Source organism: Henckelia pumila, chromosome 4 (genome assembly GCF_033568475.1).
Source record: "Henckelia pumila isolate YLH828 chromosome 4, ASM3356847v2, whole genome shotgun sequence".
NCBI classification, from domain to species: Eukaryota; Viridiplantae; Streptophyta; class Magnoliopsida; order Lamiales; family Gesneriaceae; genus Henckelia; species Henckelia pumila.
Window position 1 is genome coordinate 183,326,942 of NC_133123.1, and position 25,181 is coordinate 183,352,122.

At 39.3% G+C, this 25,181-nt stretch overlaps 1 protein-coding gene across 1 annotated transcript; it reads right to left on the reverse strand.

Moving 5' to 3' along the window:
* Nucleotides 1-799: 799 nt before the first annotated feature.
* Nucleotides 800-3,823, reverse strand: LOC140866714 (uncharacterized). The gene is made up of 6 exons (XM_073271746.1): nt 3,660-3,823; nt 3,269-3,518; nt 2,516-2,651; nt 1,770-1,861; nt 1,168-1,291; nt 800-1,088 (listed from the first exon to the last, which is right to left on the reverse strand). The coding sequence occupies exons 1-6, from the start codon at nt 3,739-3,741 to the stop codon at nt 1,011-1,013; spliced, it is 762 nt and encodes a 253-aa protein (XP_073127847.1). The 5' UTR covers nt 3,742-3,823; the 3' UTR covers nt 800-1,010.
* Between the last annotated feature and the right edge of the window lie 21,358 nt (nt 3,824-25,181).

A 25,181-nucleotide genomic window follows, 5' to 3' on the forward strand; every position in this document is an offset into this window, starting at 1 on the left:
GAGTTTATGTTTATTCTTACTTGTGTTATGTTTTGTCCAAAAAGCAAAAAGAGGGAGATTGAAAATAATTTTTATTTCTTGATATTCTCGACCTTGTGAATATTGCACATTATTAATTTTTCTTTCTAGACAAGTTAAAAGTATTGGTAAATATATTATGTATATTTCGAAAATCTTGATAAATATATTTGTCATACTTAATTATATTTTGATAAGGTATTTAATAGATATATTATTATTTGATATTATCAAGATATGATATGATATGATTTGATTTGATAGAGTTTTATTTCTACATATAATTTTTTTTTTATTTTTGTAGAACTCTATCTAAGAAAACCTTCTAAACTTGGATTCCAATCTATAAAAGAAGGATTTCACGCACAAGAAAAAAACACTTCATACGCATAATTTTCAAAGCATCAACTGAAGAAATCCTGTTAAAGAATTGAAGATTTCTGAAGCAAGGTTTTGCATCCTTCATTGTTGTTTTCCCCGTGTTGCCGTTAGTGTTGAAGACATAAGAGACAACACTGTGGGAATAGTGTTGTTTGAAGATCTTTACTGTCTCTTCAAATTTAAGCTACGGGAGTTGCATCTAATTTGTTTTACTCTGATTTATTTAGGATGCAAGCTTGATTTTTCAACCTGTTGAAAAATTTATGATTTATTAATTTTTCGTAAAATCACTAGTATTGTTTTGTAAAACTAATCTTACTTTTTCTAGTGATATTTAGCTCTAAGACACCCGCACGAGTTTTTATACTCGTGCAAAATTATTTACTTGTGTTTTATTTTACGCTTTAATTTTCGCTGCACTATGTTGTCGTTGGTGTTACAACAACAAGTACAATAATGCCTGTTTTTACATAACAAACTACATAACGTCGTCTTTCAAATATAATAAAGCAAGCACACAAATTCAACGATCAAGTGGAAGTAACCAACTAACAAAATCTGTCTGCCCACAAAAATTGGAAGGAATACAGGTTGAAAATTACATGAAAACATCACAACAAGAAGCCCGCGATGTCACCAAAATATATGGTTATTCCCTTCGACTTTCCCCGCACAAAGTTTTCTTCCACCTGAAAGAAGAAGATACAACAGATGCGGCAACGATTCATCTACATATACCTGAAATCAAGTGCGCATAAGTAAATGTACCTCGACGTCCAAGGGAGGAGAAGACAACCACGAAAGCTCAATTGCCTGGGGCATATCAACATTGCGAGGCAAGTACATTACGATGTTAGGCGTGATCCTTTGAGAAACTTGAAACAAGGAATGCCTGCAAAAAAAAATGCAATGTACACCCCGCAACTGAAAATCACCATTTACTTTTCGATTTAACGAACCAGAATATGAACAAAGACATAAAGAACAGATTCACTAGCAGGGAGCATAAACTCCACAAAAATAAGAATAGAGACGTCATGGAGTGAAGGGAACTTGAGCTGTAAATAGATGGCATCTTCATTCAATCGGTGCAACATAGACATTTGAGTTAAAATTGATTTCTTAGTCTGAATCTTTCAAATAATTCTGTAGACATTTAGTGAATAGATCAAAACAAGGGGAAAATAGTAATTGCAAGGTGATCCGAAAGAATTGAGTATATCCCGTTTCCAATAAACTCTGCCATCAGCTATGCTAGTCCATTCGAGAGCATTGAAACGTCTAAATATTACTCACATATTAGGAACAAGTTATAGCATGAGCCGTAATTGGTGGACATTCGTAATTGGTATAAGAAACTTTTGACATACCCATCCCTTGGCTTCAATAAATCAAGAGTGAATTTTTCTTTAGCTTTGTACGATGGACCTCCCCAGGGCGGTGAAAGAAACACCACGTCCCCCTAACAAGTAACAAAAGATTTAAAATTAGAGAGCAGGCTTATCTGAATCACTAGCAAGACAATCATTAGGAAAGTTTATGAAGCCGACAGCATGTCAACAAGCCATGTTTTTGGGTGTAAAAAATGAATCGGTTTACTTTGTAGATTAGGTGATTATTGGACAAAGATTTGAGCTTTCAGCTTTTCTCATCAATCATTTCTAGTATGCATATTTCTCTTCAGTCCATGATCAAGGTTTTTCCGGCTAATATTCTGATGCATACCAGTATGATACAAAGAAGAAAGCAACATTAACACTAATAACAATATTGAAATTGCATGGGAACATGAAGAAAATTAAGGAGAGGAAAATAATGTCCCAGGTAACCCATTAAATTGAAGCAGAGACCGTTTCAAGAAAAGAGCTCCCAAAATCTCACAGTAACAACCATTCTGTATTTCTGTGCCAGTTAAACGTTGTACCAATGTATTCAGTGCAATGAGATATGGACTTGTAGATTTTCCTAGAAACACAAGCACTTAGGGGAGAAAACGGAAAAAAAATAAAAAATATTGAGCATTCAACAACACAAATGAGCTCTGTTTTTGCTTATATTTAAGCTTCAACAAAAATTTCAGTTTCAAAATAGGAATGGCCTAAAAGGGAAACTATACCTTCAAGAAAGGAGCAATTTGGAAAAAGTCTGCTACAATGAAATCAATACGATCCTCTACACCATAGATCTTTGCATTATGAATTGCCAACGCCACCTTGTTTGGGTCAATCTCGATAGCCACAACATGATGGCACCTAACAGAATGAACGCGTGAATTGATCGAAGCCTCCAAGTCAGCATCTACTCTTCTCATAATCCAACAAATTTCTAACACCTGATCTTTAAAACATAATTTTTAAACCTATAATATGTGACACTCATTCACGTGTCCTGCAAACAATTAAAATGAATCGCATATCCTGTACATGCTCAACCAAGGCCATGGGTTGATTGAGTACTCATGGAACAGACTGAAAGGCCGTCATGGGACAGGAATGACTGCTTTTGTTATAATATTTCAGTCGTTTAGAGAAGTAGTATATAGAATACCCATGCCCTTTCTGTGAAATTATGGTGGAACTTGATCGAAGGTGACCGCAACAGCATGATGTTGGCCAATCAAGCCAACACAATCTTACAGATGAATCACAAATGAATCTTCATTGGAAGTTATACGATCTTAAATTACATTTTTTTACCACCTCTCGCCGGTTTCTGCTCAAATTAGAAGCCAAACATGGATTGATAAATAAGCAGATAACCCACCATAAGCATTAGTGAGTAAAAAAAACAATTAATCAAGTAAACAAAATATTATACGCAGTGAACAGCATAATTACACCAATTTTACAGAGTTCCCGGTAAAACTCACAGTCGAGCGAATTGAATAGCGTTGCCTCCAACACCGGCGAAGGCATCAATAACAACTCCAGCACCGGCGCACCTCTGCGCGTGCCAGGCGGCGATCTCCTCCGGCGTCACGGAGAACCACCCTTCTTCATCCATTTGAATGCCCACATCATATTTGGAGAAAAGATCGTATCTTTGACGCCAGTACTTCCTCACCAGTGGAGTAACATTTTCTTCCTCCTCCTGGGTTTTTCTCTTCACGTTGATTTTCACTGTTAAACACAAAGAAAATGTGAATTAAGACAATGAATCCTGATTAACCCACAAGATTGTGGACAAAATAAATGTTTCGGAACATTATTGTTGTTTTTTAGCATTGTTTCGGAACATCATAGAGTTGAAAAAGATTGAACCTTTTCGTGACATGCTTCCTTTTTCCTCCGGTTTGTCGGAAAATTTTTGAAGAATCTTCGGGTGGAAGCATTTTTGTTCCATTTAGAAGATTTTTCATGTTTACATGGTTCTTTCGGCTCAAGGCTAATTGGGAAAATCAAGGAATACGGCGGAACTTTGAGTTGTTTTTGTCAATGAATTCCGAATTATTTTCGAATAATCGTGAAGTTACATCCAATCTACGGATCCACGTGAAATGATTCTTACTCGATTTTTTTTTTAACTGCTACATATATGCAATACATATATGCAACTATACTTAAAATAGATTTTCTATAAAGTATAATGTATAATTAAAATCAATTGTATGCTAATAATTTAAAATACTAGAACAAATTAAAAATTCATGCATGAATGTTCAATAACGTAAAATTCAGAAAATAGTTTATAACAATCTCATAATCACTGAAACATAAAAGCGTGAAGTTTAAGGGTGTGCTAGCTCGCCACAATTGTACAAAGGTCCTCGCCGTCAATCGGGACTGCAACCTCCCGACTAACATCAAATTCATCTGCACATCATTTAGATCTAATGAGCCTAGAGGCTCAGCATGCTCTACACTTTAATAACAAATACTACATAAAAAGGTCGCATACAAGCACATATCGTATCAAAATATCCTGAATTGTCTTATGCATGAATGATCATAAAAGCATTTTCATAATACTGAGTCATAAACGTAAACATCATCATAATCTTGATCATAAACATATTATGTAACATAAATACGTAACATAATCATAGGCATGTCATAAACATAAAAAAAATCATTTTCTGTGGGTCATATCAGTGAAGTACAACCATAAACGATTGATCAATTTAAAAACCAACGTACGTGCCGGCGAGGTTCACCCAATCTTAACACGGGGATTCCCTACGCCTCTTATGTCACTTCACCCAACCTTAACACGGGGATCCATAGGCTCCTGAACATAAGTGGAGAGGTCATCGAGCTCGGTATCCCGACTTCCAATCCCATTAGTGTTACAAATCACATCAAATTCCCAAAAATATTTTCTTTACATGCCCATAATTTTATCATAAAATACATGCATGAATCTGAACTTAAAAATATCATTTTCTGAAAATTCTGCCCGTAAATATATATTTAATTTATTTTCCATAAAATTCATACTTATATCAAAATATACATATACATCTATTAAATATATATATTTACGGACTATTTTGTTTGTCACTGGCTAGTTCGAGTTGATGCCCCTTAACTAAAGCTCATAAACTTAGATTGGTTCATTAACATTTATCCTGACCTAAAAAACACTTAGGCTAGCCCAAACACACTTAAAATGACCCAATTAAACTTAGACTGGCCCAATAGTACTTAGCCCAACTTAAAACTTAGCTCAACCAAATAAATTAAACAATTTAGGCACATTAACAAATTTAGCCCAATTAATAAATTAAGCCCAATAAATATCTTATGTCCAATAAGCTTGGCCCAACTAGCAAACTTGTCCCAATAAACAAATTTAGCTCACCTAACAAACATGGCTCAATAAATAAACTTTGCCCAATAAACAAACTTGGCCCAATAAGCGAACATGGCCCAATAAATAAAATTGACCCAATAAACAAACTTGGCCCAATAAATAAACTTAACACCTGGACTCCTAAATAAATTACCTTATACGAAATAAAATAACTCGAACCCAAGACCATAACATATGACTCTAATATACTTGATCCGACCCGAAAAACCCACTTGCTCGAGCCCTGCCCAAGCTGCCCGCTAGATAGACCACCTTACAACCATCCAACTCTTTACCTAGCCAACACTAGCTCAGGCCATCTTAAACCAAGACCCAAAGGGACCTAACCCAGCTACCAAACCAGTGAACATCATCTAAGACCCAGCCATGGCAGAAAAAGCATCCAAAACCAAGCCACAATGCACAAAAACGTGAATGATGCATGAATTAAAACTTGAGCTACCATTTCCACATACAAGTGCAATAACACGATTTTAATCATTAAAACAGTGAATATATTGATCTAAATGGGTAAGAAAGGAAGGGTATAACATGCATTTGCGTTTAAAATGCACGAAAAACTTATACGGTTGCGGGTTGCGTATATCGGGACTTGGGAATCTCATAACTTTCCAATTCTGGAAAGCTCAAATCCCTAAATTGGTGGTTTCTGCCTCAAAATAACCTCAACTAGCTTCCGATCTGCGAAAAATCACATAATGGTCAAAAGTCAACCCTAGTCAACTTTGGTCAAATTTTGACCAAAAATTCCCAAACATTATTGCGTTCTCACCACTTCATGATTTTGAATCTAGACTCAAAACTTGGATATTTGGATCTATCATGTCGAACCGATCAAAATGGCTAACAAGCCGACGGTTGTCGGAAAATTGAGGAAGACGGCGGCGGCGGCGGCGGCGGTGGCGCGGAGGCGATGTCCAAAACTACTCCAAAATTCATGAAATTTGGCAAGGTTTTAGAGCTCGTGGGATGATTCTAATGCACTAGGCCATGATCGGAATGGACCACCGTCGCGGCCAAAATCGGAGAAATACAGGCGACGGCGGCGGCGGTGGCATTCGAGCTCAGATCTACCCGATTTTTCAACGGAAAAAGCTGTAATACGCTAGGGAAATGATCTACACACATCCTAGAACTCCTTAACAATACAAAAACAACAAGAATCGACCTCAAATCCATCCATTTCGCGTGAGGAAGATGATGAATAGTGGTCGCACATTCTCGACTTCGTGCTCGCCAAATCGGACACCATAACTCATGATTCTTGGTATGGTTGTGACCGCCTCGACGAGAGCTACAAGATGGCATGCTCAATCGACGGCAACGACAACGGTCGTTTGGCCGGCGACGTGAATCACGATTTAGGTTTTAGGGTTTTAGTGTGAGTTTTGGTGTTTTATGAGAGAGAGAGAGAGAGAGAGAGAGAGAGAGAGAGAGAGAGAGAGAGAGCACCATTTAATATTATAAAAATTGGTCCTAAAATGACCCGGTCTGATCCATTTCAATACTCTTGTGTTGTTTTACTCCAATATATAATTTAACACATTTTTACAATTATCTGAAATAGTAAACTTTGACCTGTCAAATTGACCAGTAAATTCTCCAATAAATAAATTGATTCAATCTTAGGCTTTGACCAGTCAGCTAGACTGATTATTTCTCCAAATTAAATTATCTGGCATAAATAACTATTTCCTCCTCTTCAATAATTATTTTTAATTTTCAATTAATTTGATAACTAATTTTGGTGCGTTACAACTCTCCCTCCTTAAATGGAATTTTGTCCTCGAAATTGAAGTACGTACCGAAAAGCTCTAGATAACGCACCCACATGTTGGCCTCGGCCTCACAGGTAGCCTCCTCATCTGAATTTTTCACCCACCGGAGTCACCAATATCCTCCAGATATCGACTCTAAAAATTTTTCGAACCAACCACCGGAGTGTCAAGAAGAGTGTGTAGGGTATTTTGAGGATCATGTGGCTCAGTTGGAGAATCTTGTTCGACAACAGATAGAGACAAATCAATTCTTTGAAAGCCGCATCAAATCTTTGAGTTTTTGGATGAACAGATTGAGCGTTTTATAGAACCAATTTTTGAGATCTGCCAAGAGAGTGAAGTCACTGATCCAGAGCATGAGGAAATAATTTTTGAGGAATCTTCTTGTGAGGATGCATCAAAAGTGACAATGGAGGAGGAAGAAACATACAAGGCTACATATTTTACCTCGTTAATGGTCGTTCCATGTACACTGTTAGAAGATTCTTTCTTGCCATTGACACCACCTCCAACATATTCCATCCTCTATGAGTTCAGCCTAGATTCGAAGTCTCCTTTCAAAAGAAAAATTTCAGACCAAGTGTTGTTGGATCGACGAGCTTACAAAGTATATATCACGCCAAGCTTGAGGGCGAAGGAAATCAAGACCCATACGTAGAGTCGTATGATTCTTACTATAGGCGGCAACCGCTCTTTGATGGTGGCTTCTGCATAGTCGGGCTATAGACTATAATTTTAGCGCTGACTGGGAGGCAACCTAGTGTTTTCTTTTCATTTTTTTTATTTATTGTTTTTTTTATTATTTTATTTTGTAATCCACCGCCTTACCCGTCGCCTTTATATGTGCAGTATATTGCCCCGATAAGTGAAGTTGCTATGGAGTTTGCAGATGGAGGAAGAGAAAGAATCGAAAACCAGGGGAGTGTTGTTTTTGTTTGTGTTTTTTGTTCGTCTTGCAATTGTGTGTTTGTTTCGCATTCTGTTCATTGTTCTGAAACATTGAGGGCAATGCTTTGGATAAGTATGGGGGGTAGATTAGTTTTGTTTGTGTTGTTGTTTGCATTCATTTGGTCTAGTTTATTGCATATAGTTCGTATTCATTCATATCATTATGTTTTGTGTTTATGTTATGTGAATAATTAGAATGATGAAGGTTGGCCGATGATGATAGAGTTGTGAAATTTTTAATTTTTTTTTAGAAAATATTGCTTTTGATTGATCATGAGAAACTGTTGGTTGAATCGTGAATCTTTTTAAGCACGCATGCTAGACTAGTGTAGTGTAGCAATGTAATTAATGAAGTTTGTGTTTGTTTGATCATTGCACGACAATAGATGCTTGTTGATCATGATAGTGTCTTTGGATTCTTGATGATTGTTAGACATTGCATGTATGATCTTGGGCGTACCTATAAAATTTTTTTGAAAATTAAGTTAACTCCATCCGGGTTACGAGCAGAGATTGAAATCATAATCTCTTGTTCTTGCCTAAGTATGCGAATTTCATGGGGTTAATAAATTTAAAATTTTAAAGTAACAATTCCATCTGGGCTTGGACAATGATTGAAATCCTAATCTTTGTTCCATAGCTAAGTTTGCGGGTTAAATGAGATTGATGCTCCATCCGGGCTATAGACGAGGGGATTGAAATTTGAATCCTATCTTAGTTATAGCTAAGTTTGCGGGTAATTATTGGGGCTTATTAAAAATACCGGGTGCAAAATCCGGAGGTACGTAATTAATCTCAAGAAAGTGCATGTTTTTGTTTGGGATTGTTGAGATGATGGAGTGCTGGATTGTGATACTTGCATTGAATTGTTATAGGTCGCTAAGAATTCTTAGGACAGAGTCTTTTGAAGTTGCATGAAGCTGGAATGACATGACACACACACACACGTTAACGTTAAACAGATAGTGTATTGTGAAAAATCGGAAGTTTTTTGTGGTTTTTAGTTGTTGAAGTTGAAACTTATCGGAGGCTATGATGTTCATGATTCATTCTTACTTATGTCGTTGTTTGCATATTATTTTTGGTATGTCTTGCTCGAGGGCGAGCAAGGTTTAAGTATGGGGGTGTTGATTAGTGCATTTTGTATGCATTATTTCGTGTTATTTTTATATATATTTTGTGTGTATTCATATTATTTTTATGTATGTTTATGTGTTTTAGTGCATGCTTGTGTATTTCACTCCTCGGGTTGATTTTGTAGGATTGAAGAGTGAGTTACGGAGCAGCTTTGTTCAAAAAATCAAATTTACTTTTATAGAAATCCAAATCCGATCTTCACTGTTCAGATTTAAGTTCAAGATGTTTTAAAGCTTATGTCTAAATTTCAGCTTGATCCGACGGCTAGATCTTGAGATATGAATTTTTCACAATCGTCGCTCGGATAAAAAATTTGTACTGCGCGCGCGCGAGACCTATTCCGCGAGCGCGCGCGTGTTTTGGCGTCAGATTTACTCCGAAAAGTCCTTGTTTTGAAAAAAAATTAATTGGTAGGCGTCCAAACCATATATATAGAAGATATAACATATTTTTGTGGGGTTCGAAAGTTCTGGAACGCAGAGAACGCAAGAGAGGCGGCTACAAGGCTTGGGAGAGAAGATTTTTATTTTATTTTATTTTCTTCTTCTTTTTATTTTTGAATTATTGTTTTAAATTATTGAGTAGTTTATTTTCAACCAAGAAGGCGTGATTGGGCCGAACAAATTTATGTAGAAAACTTGGATGTTTGTTTGAGATTTTTCAGAGTTGATTTTATTTTATTGATTGTCAAATTTATATTTGTCTTGTGAATAGTCTGATCAACTGTTTGCCTGCATTTTAATCGATTCCAAGTCGACAGAGGAGGTATTGATTTCGATCACTTTGATAATCAACACATGGTAAAACCGACTAGAAATAGAATTCGGTTTCAGTGTGCGGTTTGGGTGTAAACTGAATTTTCATAAATATTTAATGTATTTAAATTTTAGTAGAATTACAAAAGATTAGTTCATAAATATTTGAATAGGTTTGATTGTTTTAGAAATAGTCCTTTGAACAAATTAGGAGAATTCCCGTGAATTAAGATTAAATCTGAGTTCTAAATCGACTACATGTTACATGATTTGTTCGGTACCTACGTGTGTCTTGGTTGTCTTTGTTTTAATTATTTTTATCAGTTATTTTAATTCTTATTTCTTTAGAAGTTTTTATTTTAAATTCTTATTTTATCTAAATAAAATTGCTTTTTATGATTTTGTCTAGATTAAGCTAAATAATTAATTCTTCAGAATTGACTGCAGTCCCTGTGGGATTGATACTTGGACTCTCAGTCCACTATACTATAACTTGATCTGGTACGCTTGCCAGTAGATTCATATCACACCGAATTAAGCGGTCAATTTCCTCTAAAGCCGACTCCTCATTATTTGTTAAATTTGGTGATACTTATGTCATTTATATGCTTGTTTATGTGGATGACATTTTAGTCACAGGCAATGATGATCATCGGATTCACACTTTGACTCACCAACTCAGCCGTATATTTTCTCTTAAGGATCTTGGGGATGTTTCTTACTTCCTTGGAATCGAAGTACATCGTTCAGTAGACAAGTCTTTGTTTCTCACTCAAACAAAGTATACCTGAGATCTCTTGCTTCGCACAAAAATGGAACATGCAAAGCCACTGCCTACACCAATGTCTACTGGAGTCAAGCTCTCCTCACATGATGGTGATCCTTTTGACGATGTCACTCTTTATCGTAGTACAGTTGGTGCACTTTAGTACTTGACCATCACCAGGCCCGATATTGCATATAGTGTCAACAAGGTCTGTCAGTTTATGCAAACGCCTCTACATTCCCACTGGAAAGCTGTCAAACGCATTTTGCGTTACCTACATGGTACTCTTGACTTTGGTATTCAACTTGGTGCTTCAGGTGATCTTCGTTTATCTGGATATTGTGATGCTGATTGGGGAAGTGATCCAGATGATCGTCGATCTATTTCTGGGTTTTGTTGGTTTCTTGGTCATTCGCCCATATCATGGAGTTCTAAGAAAAAATCCGTGGTCTCTCACTCTAGAACCGAAGCTGAGTATCGCAGCCTTGCCAATGCTACTTCTGAGATTTTATGGATTCGGTCTTTATTTACTGAGCTTCACATTTCCTCGGATGGAATCCCACTGCTGTGTTGTGACAATATTAGCACAATTGCCTTAAGTGTTAAACCTGTTCTACATGCTCGCATGAAGCATTTAGAACTAGATCTTCACTTTTTTTGCAAAAAGATTCAGTCCAACATTGTTTATGTTCGTCATGTTCCGTCCTATGATCAGACTGTCGATGTGCTTACAAAACCTCTTTCTTCTGCTGCCTTCATCAAATTACGATCCAAGCTCAGAGTGCTTTCTCATCCCCTACTGAGCTTGAGGGGGACAGTTAAAGACCTCAAGCCCAATTTGTTAACCCATGTAACGAAGCCCAAATAGTTGTGCAGCCCAGTATCGAGACTCTTCTAAATAATTTTCATTTTATTTGTTTTATTTAAAGTTGTTAGATTTGTTATAACTGAATCGCTAGATCTTCTCCAAGTGTCTCAAGATCATGCGTTGTAATAGGGTATTTAAATTGATACTGTTCAACATCAACATTCAAGGAATGAGGACGAGGTTGGCGAGAGGATTCTCTTAGGGTCTGAGTTAGTGCAGCAGACTGCAGATGTTGTGATGCGGATTCAAGATAAGATGAGGACCACACAGAGTCGCCATAAGAGTTATGCTGACCGACGACTACGAGACCTAGAGTTTGCCGTTGGAGACCATGTCTTTGCGAGGATTGCACCCATGAAGGGCGTGATGCATTTTGGTAGGAGAGGCAAGCTTAGTCGAGGTTTAGTGGACCGTTCAAGATTTCGGAGAGGGTTGGTACGTTGGCCTACCGTATAGCACTACCGCCTAGTCTCGCGGTTGTGCACAATGTGTTCTATGTATCGATGTTGCAGAAATATGTCTCAAATCCATCTCACGTATTGGATTATGAGCTTCTGCAGCTGACATCAGACTTGTCGTTTGAGGAACGACCAGTGAAGATCTTAGCACGTGAGAAGTGAAGGTTTAGGACTATTCAAAAGATACTATACATGTCATACGTATCAAAAAAATATACAGCAAACAACTCAGGATGTTCCGCTCACATACGACTCTCGAACTCCCAAGTCTCTTCTTCTAATCTCGACGTTGCCACTGTACCATCACCAATGGTATAGACTTGTTCCGGAGTACTTTTTCTTTCTTGTCAAGGATTCAGAGTGGTCTTTCCATGTATGACATATCAGGTTCAATTTTCACATCAGTCGGATGTATCACATGCGACTCATCAGCAATATACTGTCGATGTAACGACACGTGGAAGACATTATGGATACTAGATATATATGGAGGTAAAGCCAAACGATAAGTAACATCTCCAATCTTTTCTAGTATGTCAAATGGTCCAATATATCGAGGTGATAAATTATCTTTCAAACCAAACCACATTAACTTCCTGAAAAGTGATACTCGAAGAAACATATGCTCACCAGAATCGAACTGCAATGGCCTACGGTGAACATTAACATAGCTAGCCTATCTGTCTTAGGCAGCTTTAATTCTCCGTTTGATCAGATCTACCTTGTCAGCAACCTGCTGTATTAACTCTGGCCCATCGACCTGCCGTTCTCCCATCCCATCCTAGAATAGTGGAGTACGACATCGTCTTTCATACAATGCTTCAAAGGGTGCCATGTCAATGTTGTGATGATAAATGTTATTGTAGGAAAATTCTACCAAAGGTAACTGATCCTGCCATGACAAGACAAAATCCATAACAAATGCTCTCAGCATATCCTCGAGTGTTTGTATCGTCCGCTCTGACGGTCCATCAATCTCCGGATGATATGCAGTACTCAAACTCAGAGTGGTGCCCAATTCCTGCTGGAAACTACCCCAAAACCGTGAGGTAAAACGTGGATCCCTGTCACTGACTATGCTCAATGGAATTCCATGTAATCACATTATCTTCTGGATGTATAAGCGTGTTATGCAATCAAATGAATACTCTCTATTGTAAGGAATGAAATGTGCAGATTTCGTCAAATGATCAATAACGACCCAAATATAATCACGTGGTCTAGAGTTCATAGGCAAGTGGGCGACAAAGTCCATAGTAACATGCTCCCACTTCCACTCGGGAACCTCTAAACTCTGTAATAAACCACCTGGTCGTTGATGTTTCGCTTTGACCTGCTGACATAAAAGGCATTTAGAAACAAACTGGTATACACTTCGCTTCATTCCCTTCCACCAGAATCTAGATCGCAAGTCCCTATACATCTTCATACTTCTAGGATGAACTGTCAATCGACTTCTGTGAGCTTGAGAAAGATTATCATTCTTTAGCTCCGCGTCATCAGGCACAACCACTCGATTAGATAAGCACAGTAAACCATCAGATTGGTAATGGAATCCAGAGGTATTAACCCCATTGGATAGAATTTCCAATCGCTGGGTCTTAACATCAGACATCTGAGCATCTCTAATCCTAGAGCAGAATGTTGGCTCAGATAAAACCGTATACAAACGAATTTCATTCCTTCCTTTCTTGTGCTTAAGCGTGAAACCAAGAGAACAAAATTCCTGAATCATATGAGATAACTCACTAGTCTGAAGTACAAAAAGTCTTACCTGCTGACTTAGAGCATCAGCAGTAAGATTAGCAGAACCTGGATGATACTTAATCTCGTAGTCATAGTCCTTCAATAATTTCATCCAGCGTTTTTGTCTCATGCTCAAATCCGCCTGAGTGAACAAATATTTCAGACTCTTGTGATCAGTAAGTATCTCAAACTTCTTGTCATACAGATAACGCCTCCAAATCTTAAGAGCGAAAATAATGGCGGCCAACTCAAGATCATGTATTGGATAATTCACTCCATGTGTCTTCACCTGTCGAGAGGCATAAGATATCACATGTCCATGTTGTGTCAGTACATACCCTAACCCCCGACCAGAGGCATCTATGTACACAACATAACCTCCCGATCCAGATGGTAGAGCTAGTACAAGTGCAGTGGTAAGACGTCTACGCAGCTCTCGAAATGATTCCTCACACTCTGAGGACCACTTAAAAGAAATATCCTTCCGGGTAAGATGTGTCAAAGGCCTGGCTAACTGTGCAAATTTCTTGATGAACCGACGATAATAACAAGCTAGACCCAAGAAACTATGGATCTCAGCCACCGTCATCGGACGAGACCAATTCAGCACTGCCTCAACCTTACTCGGATCCACAGATCTTCAATCCCTAGATATTACATGACCAAGAAACGCGACCCGATCAATCCAAAACTCACATTTGCTCAACTTAACATACTGCTGATTTTCCCGTAGCATCTGCAATACAATTCTCAAATGTTGTGCATGCTCATCTCTATCATGAGAATAAACCAGAATATTGTAGATGAAGACGATGACAAATTTATCCAGATTATCTCGAAATACTCTATTCATCAAGTCCATAAAGACTGCAGGTGCATTCGTCAATCCAAATGGCATAACCAAGAATTCATAATGTCCATACCTGGTTCGCAAAGCAGTCTTAGAAATATCTAAGTCTCTTACCCACATCTGGTGGTATCACAATCTTAGATCAATCTTTGAATAAACAGAAGTACCCTGAAACTGATCTAACAGATCATCAATGCATGGTAACGGGTACTTGTTCTTGATGGTGACACGGTTCAGCTATCTGTAATCAATATACAACCGCATCGATCCATCCTTATTCTTGACAAACAATACAGGTGATAATCGTGTTTGTGTTGCATATTTTAATATTATTCTGTTGTTGTTTTGCATGAATTTATATGTTTTAATTAATTATTTTGTTCATATTTCATGAATCCTATCTTCATAACATGCTCCCGAGTTTATTGTGTAGGATGTAACATTTTGGCTGGAAAATTGAGTAAGAAGTTTGGCCGCTCGATCTGCATACTTTTACCAATCGAGCGGGCTCCATATAAAAGAAAATATTTCGAGGCAGAGATTTTTCCGCTCGATCTGCCATATTTCACCGATCGAGCGTCCAAAAGAAGAAAAGAATGACTTGATACAGAGTTTTTCTCGCTCGATCGGTTATTTTCTACCTATCGAGCGATTTCCTAATTTAAAGTTATTTTCTACCTATCGAGCGAGCTGCGCAGTTCGGGAAAATAACTTTAAATTAGGAAACTTTATTTTTAAGTACTCTAGTCAATATTTAAGACTTTATTTTTCGATTTTCATAACTTTGAATGAGACTTAGACGGAGATAACGTGAAGGAGGCTTGGCGGCTAGGTTTTCTCTTGAATTTTCTTAGGTTTCTTCTCTTCTTTTGATTTTTTTCTTGAGAATTTCATGAATCGTTGTGGCTAGGTTTTAGAACTTGGTTGAGGAAGACGAACTCTTGAGTTTATTTATTTGTGAGATTCAGTTTTTCATTGTTTAATTTGAATTGAGTATCAAGAGTTGTTTGGAATTTATTTCCATGCTTGTGTGTTTGATTATTGGATTGATCACCTGATGATTTTTTATACAATCTACTGCTAAATTAGAATTCAAATCCGAAATTGTTTGAATCATCTAATTTGTGAAGCAACTGCAATTAATAATCGCCCGCTTGTGAGTTTATTTAATTGTAGAAACAACAATTGACTAGATTGAATACATCTGCTTGTGTATGTGTTGTCTAGGTTCATCAGTTTCACTAGTTTGCATGCTACCTAGGATATAAATCTAATTGCTTGTGTTGGGTTAATTCATTGGTAAGGGTTAATTTAAAATGCTTGTGTCTAGTTAACTAAGATTAAGGTGAAATAGGAATTAAGTTTTCAATGATGAATATTCAATGATAATTAATGATTTTTAGATAATCGATGATCGAATGAATAATTTCAAGGGTGTAGTCGACCGATACCAAGGATTGTTTCTAATTGATTTTTTTGTTATAATTTAATCTTGCATGATAGTTGATAGAATTTCATTTTAAATTGCTTTTAATTAGTAGTAGTTAATTTCAATCCAAAAACCCCTTTGTTTATTTTTAATATTTTAAGGAACACAATTAAATTTCACTTTCCTCGTGGGAACGATCCCTACTCTTACTACTGCATAATTTATTTATCTGATTTGAGTTGGATAATTTGGGCGCGACACGACTAAGCGCTACCAATTTTTGGCGTCATTTTTGGGGAAGGCGTTTAGTTAGATTGTCTTCTTTTATTTTTTATTTTCATTATTTTTTTTATTTTATTTCCCCTAGTGCTTCTCAGGTTTGTTAATGCTTACAGGAGAATCTTTTGAAGAAGAATTCCCCTACGATTTGGAGATAGAGAGAACGCTCCATAGAAGAAATAAGGAGGCTCGAATGAAATTAGAAGAAGAAGACGAAGTTCTACTTGAAGATCCTAGAGAGGAGATGACTGCAAATTTGAGCTTGAGACAACTGGGCACTCCTGATTTAAACCAGCAGCCTTTATGCATCACTTTTTCCCAGTCTGGAAGCTAATGTTACATTTGAGTTAAAATCCGAATTAGGTCACTTATTACCTTCGTTTCATGGTCTTGCAGGTGAGGATCCCCACAAGCACTTGATGGAATTCCATGTGGTATGCACAAGCATGAAACCCCATAGTGTAACAGAGGAGCAGATCCAATTGAGAGCCTTTCCATTTTCGTTGAATAATGCAGCGAAGGATTGACTATACTACCTAACTCCTGGATCCATCACAACCTGTACTAAAATGAAGAGAATTTTTCTAGAGAAATACTTCCCAGCTTCTAGAGCAGCAAACATCAGGAAAGATATCTATGGCATCAAACAGTATATAGGAGAGTCACTTCACGAGTATTAGGAGCGATTCAAAAAGATTTGTGCTAGCTGTCCGCAACACCAGATAAGTGAAAATCTTTTAATCCAATACTGATATGAAGGTTTGTTGCCTCATGACAGGAGTATGGTAGACGCGGTCAGTGGAGGAGTGTTTGTTGATAAAACACCGCAAGCTGCACGGAACCTAATAGAGAATATAGCTACCAATTCTCAACAATTTGGCACCAACAAAAGTGATTCTGCACACAGAAGGAGTAATGAGGTAAATGTTTCTTCCCTTGAACAACAACTGATTGATTTGACGTCTCTTGGAAATGGACAAAATGTGAAAAAGTGTGGAATTTGTGCTGCGATGTGGCATTCGACTGACATGTGTCTCACACTTCAAGAGAAAACGGTCGAACAAGTGAATGCCACTGGAAGATTTCCCGGGCCACCACAACAGAAGTATGATCCTTATTCCAACACATACAATCCAGGTTGGAAATTCCATCCTAATATTAGATACAGAAACTCTCCGTTGAATAAGTCTGCACCTCACGTGCAACCGAATACTCAAGATTAAAGACCACCGTATCATCCTCCACCACAACGTTCTCAAATTCCAATGTCTAGTGAGTTTCTAGAAAACATTTTCAAGGATCTAGCAACTAATACGTAATTTTCAACATGAAACAAGAGCAAGTATCCAGAACTTGATTACTCAAGTGGGACAGTTGGCAACCGCAATCAATAGGTTAGAGGAACAAAACTCTGGAAGTTTACCATCTCAGACAGTGCCTAATCCGAAGGAAAATGTAAGTGCAATCACCTTGAAGAGTGGAAGAGAGATGAAGGTTCAAGAGACAGTAGTGCAAGCACCATTAATGAACAAAGATGACAAAGAATCTAAGGTAGAGGAGAGTGAGCCAAGTTAGAAAGACACGCCAAGAGGTAAGTTTCCTTCAATTTCTGAGTATAAACCTGTAGCTCCTTTTCCACTTGCATTGAAAGAGTCTAGGAAGGATGAAGGTATTAAGGGGTTGTATGAAACTTTTCGTAGATGTGAGATAAATATTCCATTGTTAGATGTTTTTAAGCAAGTACCTCGTTATGCTAAATTTCTAAAAGAATTGTGTACTGCGAAAAGAAAACACAAACTGAAGGGATGCCAGAAAGTTGAATTAGGAGAACAAATTTCTGTTGTGATTCAAAGAAAAATACCCACAAAATGCAAGGATCGAGGTATGTTTTCGATTCTTTGTAAAATTGGAGATGTTCAGCTTGATACGACCATGTTAGACTTAGGAGCATCGATTAATGTCATGTCGTACTCTGTTTATGCTTCCTTAAAACTAAGGCCTTTGAATGAAACTTCAACTGTTATCTAGATGGCTGATAGATCTACTATTTATTCTAGGGGTGTGATAGAGGATGTTCTTGTACAAGTTGGTAATTTGGTTTTTTCTGCTGATTTTTATGCTCTTGACATGAAAAACAATGATTTTAAGAGCCCAATTTTTCTAGGAAGACCATTTATTAAAACTTCAAAGTCTGTTATAAATATTAATAATAGTACTCTCACTATGAAATTCGATGGGAAGATTGTCAAGTTTAATATTTTTGATAACCTGAATTTTCCTAGTTGTGAAAGTGCTGCTAATAATCTTGATATCAATGATTACTTGTGACAAGAACACAAGAAAGTTGTGAACTAGGGTAAGTTGAAGAAAGTAATGGCAAGACCTGTTAAATTTTCTCTTTCTGATCTGTAGGCATCCAAAGCTGAAGATCCTAGGATTTCAAGGAATTCAAAGAAAATACCAAAATTAACTGTGAAAGTGCTCCAATGGGTGAAGGTGGACAAGGGAACCAGATATAAACCACCATGATGAACTGAAACATGCAGTCGGGCCGAAGACTATAAACAAAGGTGCTGGTTGGGAGGCAACCCAGTGTTCTTTCATTTCATTTAGTTTTTTCATTTTATTTTTGTTGTATTCTGAACCGAGTGTCGCCACCTCCGCATTCCGAGTTTCAATATGATTCTTCCATTATTCCATCATACATGGAAGAGAACGACGTCGCCAACACTTGAACCATGGGAGTTCTGTTTTACATTTTCATATCATTGTCCTTTTGTTATTTGTGCTGTTGTGTTTGTGTTTTTGTGTTCTGAAGCATTCAGAGCAATGCTTTAGATAAGTGTGGGGGGTGCATTTATTGTTTGGCATTTTGTTTTGCATTTGTTTTATTGCATTTTTGTATATAGTTCATGCATTGTCTTGTTTGTGTTTCTTGTTTGTTTCGTTTGCATAAGTAGATGATGATTTCTAGCCTATAATGATGAGTAAAAAAGAATGAAATTTTTGAAAAAAATTTACTCTTGATTGGATATGAGAAATCGTAGGTTGAGTAGTGAATATTTTTAAGCATGTATGTTTAACCGGTGAATTGTAGCGATGCATTAGATGATGTTGGTGTCTATTGGAACATTGCACAATAATAGGTGTTTGTGGAACTTGATATTTTCTTGAATTTTGATGATCTTTTTGATATGGCATGTATGGTCTTGGGCGCACCTATTAAAATATCTTATTTTATAGAAATTTTATGAAAATCCAATTAACTCCATCCGGGTTATGAGCAAGAAGATTGAAATCTTAATTTGTAGTGACCCGCAATTAATCAAGGTAATTAAGGAAATTAATTACTAAATTTTGCCTAAAATTATCCGAAGTGGATCGGAAGCTCCGAAGCACAGATCGGAAGCTCCGATCGGGATCGAACGTTCCGTTGGAGGATCGGAGGTTCCGTTCTGGCTAGGGCTTGCGTCATCACCGACGTCAGCAAGATGACATCACTGCTTACGCACGTGAGGTGACATCGGACGTTCCGATGTCACGATCGGATGCTCCATTCGCGATCGGACGTTCCGATGAGGGATCGGACGTTCCGATCGCCGTCTATAAATAAGGGGTCCGAGCCCTCATTCTGTGCACCGATTTCCCCTCCTTTCCTCTAGTTTTCAAACCTTCTTACTTAGATCTACGGAGTTCTAGGCATCCTATTGGGAATCCGGAAGTTGCCTAGCGATCCCGGCGTCGTAGCGGAGGTGTGCCTAAGTTTTGAGGCGATTCTACACCAGTGGGCTGACGACGGACAAAGGTATAAATTGGCTTCCAAAAAATATTTTGGAGTATGAAATAGCTTAGTTAAGGCTTTTAGAGCGTTTATAGAGATGCATGGACTTTTGCATGTGTAGACGCAGTAGAGCAGACTTGTAGGCTTTGGACCTAGACGGGTGTGCTAGGAGTTGACCTGCAGTGTTAGAGGTACGTAAATACTGACCGAGATAGTCGGCATGATATTTATACATATGTGTGTGATGCATGATGTATGTGCTGTATTGGCTATGTTTTACTGTTTTTAGCACTTGCATATGTTTTTATGGATACTGCATCGGGTATGATGTGAGTCATGACAGTTTCCATCAGTCGAGGCGATTATTCCTGAGGATTCGTGTCTTGGGAATATACGAGTACCACGCGGAGTCGCTCTCTTGCCCGGTACTGTGTATTCCAGGCGCCATGAGTAAAGTGATTTAACCCTGATTTTTAAAGTCATGTGCATGCTCATATTTGTATTTATATCATTGCTTCCGTATTGAGCATAGTCGCTCACGCCCTTTATGTTTCGTGTTTTGGGACACCTTGTGGCGGGTCAGGTCTGAGGCTGGACGGTCCCGGTGGTTCCCAGCAGGGTTGAGGTTGCTACCATGCAGAGGTAGTTTGTTAGGGATTCTGATACCCTAATTTCGATTTGGTTGTATAAAGAATTATACATTGTTTCTATCGTTGGTTGTATTCTGCCGATTGGATTTGTTGTACTTTGGAATTATCTGCTATTTAACGCTTTAATTGTTGTTGCTTGCGCTAATCACTCTGATTAGGTAGTGGATCCAGGTAGGGTCGCTACATTAATTGGTATCAGAGCGCATTGCAACTGGGAATTAGTAAAGCGGATTTTAAGAGTTGTCTGTTGTTATTGACAGATGGCAGATGATGATTACGAGAGTCAGGCTAGCGGTGGTCGTTGGGGTGATCCACCAAGGAGACATGACCGTAGACATCATCATGAGGATCATAGGCGTTTTAGTATGAACCATTTTCTTCAGATGGCTCCTAAGCCATTGGTGGGTGGCGAGGCTCTTGCAGTTGCTGAGGACTGGTTGGAGCGTATGGAGAGTTGTTTTCGGGAGTATCAGTGTACTGAAGCCCAGAAGATGGAGACTTTAGCTTTTGTTCTAGAGGGAAATGCGAAGAGGTGGTGGAGAGCTACTTTTACTCCATTTATTGCTGCCAGGGGTACCGCTACTTGGGCTGAGTTTAAGTCTTCCTTTGAGAAGCATTACTTTCCTCCAGCTTTGCGTCAGACGAAGGCGAGCGAGTTGCTGAGTTTGCGACAGGGTACTATGACCATTGATGAGTACCAGCAGAAATTCTTTGAGCTTCTTTCTTTCAGTCCCCATATTGCGAGTAGCTCAGAGACGATGCACGATCTATTTCTTCAGGGCCTTAACCCTGACATTCATCAGTTGGTTGCCGTGGGCAGAGAGAGGAACTTCGAGAATTTAGTGAACAATTTTCACCTGGCAGAGGACAGTCTACAGAGGAACATGACTTTCGGATCTTCTGCATCTAGACCATCTAGCTCTTTGGGTCCAAGGGCCCAGTCTTTTAAGAGACAGGGTGGTACTTCTTCTTCTTCTTCTTCTGGATCTGGCGGTGTTCATCATTTTGGTGATTCACGAAGTTGTCGTCAGTGCAAACGGAAGCATCACCCAGGATTGTGTCCTCATATCACTGGTGTTTGTTTTCAGTGCGGCCAGGAGGGTCACATGAAGAGAGATTGTCCCACTTTGGCCGGTACAGTGAGTGGTTCGGGGAGTGTTGGTGGTTCTCAGACCACTATCTATCAGCCACCGCAGTATCAGCAGCAGCCTTCGCCGCAGCAGCGTCAGCAGTCGTAGCCATCGCAGCGACATCATTCTCAGTCTTCTTCGAGAGGACAGTCATCGCGCCCGCGTGCTCAGGGGCAGGTGTTTGCGCTGAACCAGGAGCAGGCTCAGGCAGACAGTGAGAACATGATTGCAGGTACTTTTAGTTTGTGCGGTTTTCCTGCTTATCTTTTGATCGATACCGGTGCTTCGCATTCATTCATATCAGCTCGGTTTGTTAAGAGGCATAGATTACCTTTTGTTTCCTTAGACGTCTTGTTAGCGGTTTCAACTCCGATGGGTCAGGAAGTCTTAGCTAAGCGTCTTGTTTTGGGTTGTATTTTGGGATTTGAGGGACATCTGTTGAGCACTAACCTGATGGTTTTAGCAATGGATGACTTTGATGGTATCATCGGAATTGATCTTCTGACTTTGTATCGAGCGGTAGTGGATTGCTACCAGAGATTTGTCCAGTTTCGCCCCGAGGCTGAGGATGCTTGGTATTTCTACGGTGAGGGAGCGCGACCCCCGATTCCAGTGGTTTCTGCTCTGAAAGCCCGACGTGCTTTAGAGTCTGGCGGGGAAGGCTACCTGATTTATGCGATTGATGCATCCTTAGAGGGTCTGGACATGGAGGAGATACCAGTAGTCAGTGAGTTCCCAAATGTGTTTCCCGAAGAGATTCCAGGGTTACCACCTATGCGAGAGATCGAGTTTGGCATTGACTTGTTGCCAGGGACAGCACCGATTTCCCGAGCACCGTACCGATTAGCTCCATCTGAGATGCGTGAGTTGCAGCAGCAGTTGCAGGATCTTCTTGATAAGGGCTACATTCGACCCAGTGTTTCACCTTGGGGAGCCCCGATTCTATTCTTCAAGAAGAAGGATGGTTCGATGCGTTTGTGCATTGACTATCGTCAGTTGAACAAAGTGACAGTAAAGAACAAGTATCCTCTCCCGCGGATTGACGATCTGTTTGATCAATTGCAGGGTACGTCTGTATATTCCAAGATCGACTTGCGTTCTGGGTATCATCATTTGCGAGTTAGAGACGAGGATGTTTTGAAGACAACATTTCGTACTCGATATGGGCACTATGAGTTCTTAGTGATGCCATTTGGTCTGACGAATGCTCCAGCTGTTTTCATGGATTTGATGAACAGGGTTTTCCAAGAGCTCCTGGATAAGTTCGTTGTAGTGTTCATCGATGACATCCTTGTGTATTCTCGTAGCATGGATGAGCATGCCTTTCATCTTCGTACTGTTTTACAGACCTTGCGAGAGCATCAGTTGTATGCTAAGCTCAGCAAGTGTGACTTCTGGATTGACCGAGTTGTGTTCCTTGGTCATGTCATTTCTAGAGATGGAGTGTCAGTGGATCCTAGCAAGACAGAGGTTATTCTTAATTGGTCGCGCCCGACGACAGCATCTGAGATTCGTAGTTTCTTGGGTTTGGCCGGTTACTACCATCGATTCGTGGAGAATTTCTCTCAGATAGCCAGTCCTTTGACACAGTTGACGCGAAAGGATGTTTCTTTTGAGTGGTCTTCCGCGTGCAAAGACAGTTTTTGTGAGTTGAGACGTTGATTGACGACTGCTCCAGTACTATCCTTGCCAACTAGATCTGGTGGTTTCGTAGTCCACACCGATGCTTCTCTTCAGGGTTTGGGGTGTGTGTTGACTCAAAATGGGCATGTGATTGCCTATGCCTCCAAGCAACTAAACACTCACGAGGGGAATTATCCCGTACATGATCTAGAGCTTGCAGCCATTGTCTTTGCTCTGAAGATATGGCGTCATTATTTGTACGGTGAACGATTCCAGATTTTTACTGATCATAAGAGTTTGAAGTACCTGTTCACTCAGGTAGAGTTGAACATGCGACAGCGCCGTTGGATGGACTTGCTGAAGGACTATGATTGCGAAATCAATTACCATCCAGGATCTTCTAATCCGGTTGCTGATGCGCTTAGTCGCAAGATTTATTTGAGTTCCCTTCGTACCAGTGCAGTGTCACGAATGGTCGAAAAGTGTTGTTCCTTGGGTTTCACTTTCCGTCATAAGAAGAAACAACAGGGAGTTCGTGTTGCGTCTGTGCTTGCCGAGCCAGCCTTGTATAGACGTATTCGTGAGACACAGGGTGTTGATCCCAAGATGCAGAGATTAGCCCGATTCACTGAGGGTGAGAATTCAGCTGGTTTCCATTTTCAGACGGATGGTTTGTTGTGTCTTTCTGGCCGTGTGGTTGTGCCTGATGATTCCACACTTAGAAACGAGATCTTATCGCAAGCTCATCATAGTAGGTTCTCAGTACATCCTGGCAGCATGAAGATGTACAAGGATCTACGTACTCGATTTTGGTGGAAAGGAATGAAGCACAACGTTTATTAGTTCGTGTCCCGATGCCTTGTGTGTCAGCAGGTCAAGGCAGAGTATCGCCGACCCGGAGGTCTACTTCACAATCTCGATATTCCTGAGTGGAAGTGGGAGCATGTGACGATAGACTTTATCACCCACTTGCCTATGTCTTCCAGGAATTGCGACGCGATTTGGGTTGTTGTTGACCGATTGTCGAAATCCGCGCATTTCTTACCATATAACCGAGATTTCACCTTCGACAGGATGGCACGGCTGTATGTGCAAGATATTGTCCGTTTGCATGGTATTCCACTGAGTATTGTGAGCGACAGAGATCCTCGTTTCACCTCAAGATTTTGGGGGAGTTTTCAGCGTGCTCTTGGTACCACTTTGAGTTTGAGCACAGCGTATCATCCAGAGACTGATGGACAATCAGAGAGGACTATCCGTACTCTTGAGGACATGCTTTGAGCTACCATAATGGATTTTGGCCCAGCATGGCACGATCATTTGCCATTGGTAGAGTTTGCTTATAACAATAGCTACCATAGCAGCATTGGCATGGCACCATTTGAGGCTCTTTATGGACGTCGTTGTCGTACACCTTTGTTTTGGGACGAGGTGGGTGAGCGGCAGGTGGAGGGTCCTCAGATGATTCAGCAGATGACTGATGCAGTAGAATTGATCCGACGCAGGATTAAGGCATCCCAGGATCGACATGCTAGCTACGCGAACACTCACCGTTGGCCACTTCATTTTGAAGAAGGAGAGTATGTATTCTTGCGTGTATCACCTTTCCGGAAGGTGATGAGGTTTGGTCTCAAGGGTAAGTTGTCACCAAGATTTATTGGTCCTTTTGAGATTCTCGAGAAAGTTGGAGACGTGGCTTATCGTCTAGCCTTGCCACCGAATCTTTCAAAGATTCATGATGTGTTTCACGTGTCTTTGTTGAGATAGTACGT

What these genes read in the sequence shown, in the direction of transcription:
- LOC140866714 (XM_073271746.1), bottom strand. Translation starts at nt 3,741, where the DNA reads ATGGAACAAAAATGCTTCCACCCGAAGATTCTTCAAAAATTTTCCGAC. An exon ending in GCTATTCAATTCGCTCGACT is followed by an intron (nt 2,652 to 3,268) that starts GTGAGTTTTACC and finishes TCATTCTGTTAG; the next exon opens with GTGCCATCATGTTGTGGCTA. An exon ending in CTCCTCCCTTGGACGTCGAG is followed by an intron (nt 1,089 to 1,167) that starts GTACATTTACTT and finishes TTCTTCTTTCAG; the next exon opens with GTGGAAGAAAACTTTGTGCG.